The sequence below is a fragment of the Calidris pugnax genome, unplaced genomic scaffold (assembly GCF_001431845.1).
Source record: "Calidris pugnax isolate Ruff unplaced genomic scaffold, ASM143184v1 scaffold161, whole genome shotgun sequence".
Lineage (NCBI taxonomy): Eukaryota > Metazoa > Chordata > Aves > Charadriiformes > Scolopacidae > Calidris > Calidris pugnax.
In genome coordinates, this window is record NW_015090955.1 from 1,222,404 (window position 1) to 1,226,767 (window position 4,364).

At 44.8% G+C, this 4,364-nt stretch overlaps 1 protein-coding gene across 1 annotated transcript in view; it reads left to right on the forward strand.

Moving 5' to 3' along the window:
- CAPZB (capping protein (actin filament) muscle Z-line, beta) overlaps positions 1–4,364 on the forward strand; it is a 49,013-nt gene that overhangs the window by 44,153 nt on the left and 496 nt on the right. Inside the window, exons 7-8 of the mRNA XM_014952073.1 lie at positions 505–581; positions 2,025–2,137. Coding sequence (XP_014807559.1) covers positions 505–581; positions 2,025–2,127 — 180 coding nt within the window. The 3' untranslated portion in view covers positions 2,128–2,137. The remainder of the gene's footprint in view (positions 1–504; positions 582–2,024; positions 2,138–4,364) is intronic.

A 4,364-nucleotide genomic window follows, 5' to 3' on the forward strand; every position in this document is an offset into this window, starting at 1 on the left:
TGATAAAAACCATGTCTCTAAGCCCTAGGTCAACTCGTCTTTTCAATACCTCCAGGGATGGGGCCTCAACCACTGCCCTGGGCAGCCCAGGCCAAGGATTAGGAAAAATGTTTCCACAGAAAAGGTTCTTAATCTCCAATCTGAACCTCCCCTGGGACAACCTGAGGCCATTTCCTCTTGTCCCATGGCCTGTTCCTTGGGAGAAGAGACCGACCCCCCCTGGCTACACCCTCCTTTCAGGGAGTTGGAGAGAGCCAGAAGGTCTCCCCTCAGCCTCCTTTTCTCCAGGCTGAACACCCCCAGCTCCCTCAGCCTCTCCTCACAAGACTTGTGCTCCAGACCCCTCACCAGCTCCCTTGCCCTTCTCTGGACCCTCTTCAGCATCTCAATGTCTTTTTTTATACGTGTGGTGCACAAAAGAGTGTGAGAGTACTGTTCCTGAAAACAGCCCATGTGACTAAGATCTGGTTTCTTACTTTTTTCTTTTTTTTTTTCCCCCTCTAGGACATGGAAAACAAAATCAGAAGTACACTGAATGAGATTTATTTTGGAAAAACAAAGGACATCGTGAATGGGCTGAGGTAAGGGGCTCTGTGCTGGCTGTCGGGAAGAGTGCGAGAGTACTGTTCCTGAAAGCAGCCCACGTGACTAAAGATCTGGTTTCATAATTATTTATTTTTTTTTCCCTCTAGGACATGGAAAACAAAATCAGAAGTACACTGAATGAGATTTATTTTGGAAAAACAAAGGACATCGTGAATGGGCTGAGGTAAGGGGCTCTGTGCTGGCTGTCAGATGCCCTGGGGTGCTGTCCCTGGCCGAGCATTGAGTTTGTGGCTGGAACTCCCCTTTCCCACACAAAGTCTTTTCATCTCCCTATTTATTCCCCTCACTCCGCTTTGGAAATAGGATTTGATTTGTGGAGTTTAAGGAACTGGTAACTATAGGAGTTTGAAGCAACGATTTAATCCTTTGTTCCCTCACCAGGAAGAAAATAGCCCCATTGGCAACACTTGCATTTCAGAATTATTTTTAATTAGGAGGTTTATTCTTCACAGCCCTGAAAGTTGTGTTTAAATTCTGCCGTCTCTTTCTGCTATTCTTAAAAACAGTCAGTGGGTTCCAGAATTAAGTCATGTCATTAGTGGTGTGTGGTATTTAGACTTTGGTTTAAATTCTCTCTTTCTCTCAACACCGCTGGTCAAATTAGAACGTACTAGAACGGATTTAAGTGAATAAACCCCCTGTGCCTTTCCGTAGGGAAACTGTTCTGTGCTTTTCTGTGCTCCCTGCTCATTTCTGGTCAGGAATTTCACACAGAAATCCCAAGCTGGGAGTTCTTGTGCTCGTAGAGGAGAGTACAGAGCTGTGATGCCAAATCATGTCATTTTGAACTGCAGATAGAGCTCCTGGCGCCGTGTGATGATGTAGAGTAACCAAAGGGGGCAAATAGCTGTGCTGCTGTTCTCTCACCTGCTCAAACGGGAAAGAAGATAGAATAATGGTGCTAATTAAATATTTGTGCTGCCTTTTTAACAGCACGGGCAGAGGGAGACGATGGTGTCTGAGAAAGCAGCTGTTCTGGGTTTTTTTTTCCCCAAACCCCAGCTTTCATAACAGGCTTCTATTTTCATTTGTGCTGTGCAGGGGTTTAGCCGGGAAGCATTTATTAAGATGAAAAGGAAATATGTAATACAGTCTTTTTTTCCTTGCAAACGTTGCCTTAAGCTTCAGTAATTGACTCTTTCCTGTGTCTCCCCGTTGAGTCATGGTGCTTTGCGCGTCGGTGAGATGATCTGCTGGGACCTGGTAACACCCAGAGCGTCCACCTTTTGCCTTCTCCTCCAGCCTTTCCCCTCTTTCTTCTAACCTGTGTATTTACACTTATTTTTTGTTGGTTTTTTTTTTCCCTTCCCGGAGCGTGCTCCTGGCGGTTTCCAGAATACCAGCTCCGTGTCACTGAGTTCTTCTGACTGTTCTTTTTCCCTGTTTACTTCCCTGGTTTTCTAAACTGCTCTCTGTAGATCTATTGATGCTATCCCCGACAACCAAAAGTATAAGCAGTTGCAGAGGGAGCTTTCTCAAGTGTTGACCCAGCGCCAGATCTACATCCAGCCTGATAACTAAACCGATCCAGGTACCCCCCCGCCGCCTGTGAGGTGTGACAACCAGCACTAAACCAGGACTCACCAGGGCTCTGCATGATAACCCAGACCAGAACTAACCCCTAACTCCTGCAGACTGAAAAAACGACCTTTGATCCGTGTTTCACCCAAGGGTTATTTCTTAATACGGCCAACTAAATGTTCTGATTTCTTTTCTTTTCTTTATTTTAAATATTACTCCACCCTTTACCCCCCCACCATCTGAAACATCACGCTCTGAGATGTGGCAGGAACTTACCACTTCACACTCTGGCTTGAGAGCAAGTAAAGAGCACGTGGCCACGTACCCAACGTGGTGTCACCTCGGACCCATTCGATCTTGATTCAAAGCCCCAGGACTGTGTGTGTCCCTTGTGCACCACCAGTTTTTTTACAGCTGTGGTATCACTTCAGTGAAGAAACCCCCTGTCATCTTAGTGCCCTCCTTGCAGAAAGGACTGAAATTTTAGAAGTCTCGCAGTTTTGAAAAAAAAAATTAAAAAAAAAAATATATATGAAAATCTTTGAAGTCTCACAGTTTTGAAAAAAAAAATTGAAAAAAAAAAATATATATGACTGGTACTTCCCATGACTTCTGAGTAAACACGAGCTTATCTCATCCTGTGTTTGCCTGCCCTGTCTTGGATTTCCTTGGAGCTTGAAATCCAGCCCTCCTTGAGCTCTGCTGAACCATTTCAGGCCCCCCCTTGCCCCCTCCCACGGGGTTTGTCGGTAGCTCTCGTTTGCTCTGGAGCTCTGAACGTCTCGGGCGCACGGCAGCGACTAACCCTGAGCTGCTTTAACCTTCCACTCCCATTCCTAACGAGTTACAGATGTTGTCTTAAAACACGTTAAAAGCTGACGAAGGGGAAAATGCACTGTTTGTTGTTAATGGCCAAGAACTACTTCTTTAGCCTGTGACAAATGCAAATATAAAACGTATATGTTTTTATTAAAGCAGCGGAAGTCTCCAGAGACAAGAGAATGGAAATACTGTTATAAAAATATTAGGAAAATAACTCACACAAAGAGCAGCCTTGTTTACAGGAGACAGCATCCAGGCAAAATAAGGCTTTGAGGACTGAAAAGGGTGTGAAATACGGTTTATGTGGGCAGAAATCCTTCCGAACTGGACCCTCACCACTTCTCTGTGGTGGCGACTCCTGGAAAGTCTAGTGCTATTATTCTGTCAATGATCATATTGAAGAGGGCTTTCTAAAAAGTGGACATTTCTTAATTGTACCATTGAAAATGGAGGTTCCTCCTCAACCATCTTCAGGGCAGGGAGCCCAGGTGGCCCCTAAAAGATGTGGCTTTTCTTCCATAACCCAAGTCTTAGCGCAAGGGACGCCCCGCAGTCGTGGTGCTGAGGGGAGCTCTGTTCTTCGGCTGCTTTGATTCCTGAATGTCTCTCAGAAAGGTTCAAACTCCAAAAACAAATTGAGGAACAGAATCTCCAGCTGCTTTTCCAGCTGGTGAATATTCCGAAGCGGCTGCTGGACCCTGGGTGAACAGTCTGCAAAAAAAAATAAAGGTTCAGGAGCTGCCCCGGTCCTTTTCAGCTGCCTGGGTGGAGGTTTGGCTTTTCTCTGCCTTCCCATCAGGGTGACGTGGGGAGCGAGAGCGCTAACACCCTTTGCTGGTGGCACACGGGGCTTTTTCCAACCTGGAAGGTTCAAAAAAAAAAAAAAAAAAAAAAAAATTGGGGAATCTCCCTCCAGCTGGAGCTTCTTGGGGAAGCACGTCTTTTGGTGCCATCCTTGCTAAGAGTGAGTTTTGCTTTTGGTTTTACTCACCCAAGTGTTGACTTCGCCTTCTGCTTTCCGGATTAAAACAGGCAGCTGAGTTTGGTTTTCCTCTAAGCCGGGGTTGAGGTGCTTCTCCTTCCTCCTGACTCCCGTGGCAAAAAAAAACGGACGAGAGGCTGTTCCTCGGGGTTGTTTTAGATTTGACCCAAACCCCACTTGGAAAGAGAAGGTTGATTTTAGGAGACCTGCTGAAAAGTTCTGCTCTTCTATAGCCTGGTTCCGGGGCGCTTTTCTGTCAATTTTTATGGAATGCAAAAAAAAAGAAAAAAAAAGAATAAAAAAATAAGGGGGTTTTGTTTTGGTTTATTTTTTGGTTTTTTTTGTAAAGCTTAAATTGAATCTACATCTGATACTTGAGCCTCCATACTAAAAAAAAAAAAAAAAAAAAAAAAAAAAAAAAAAAAAAAAAAAA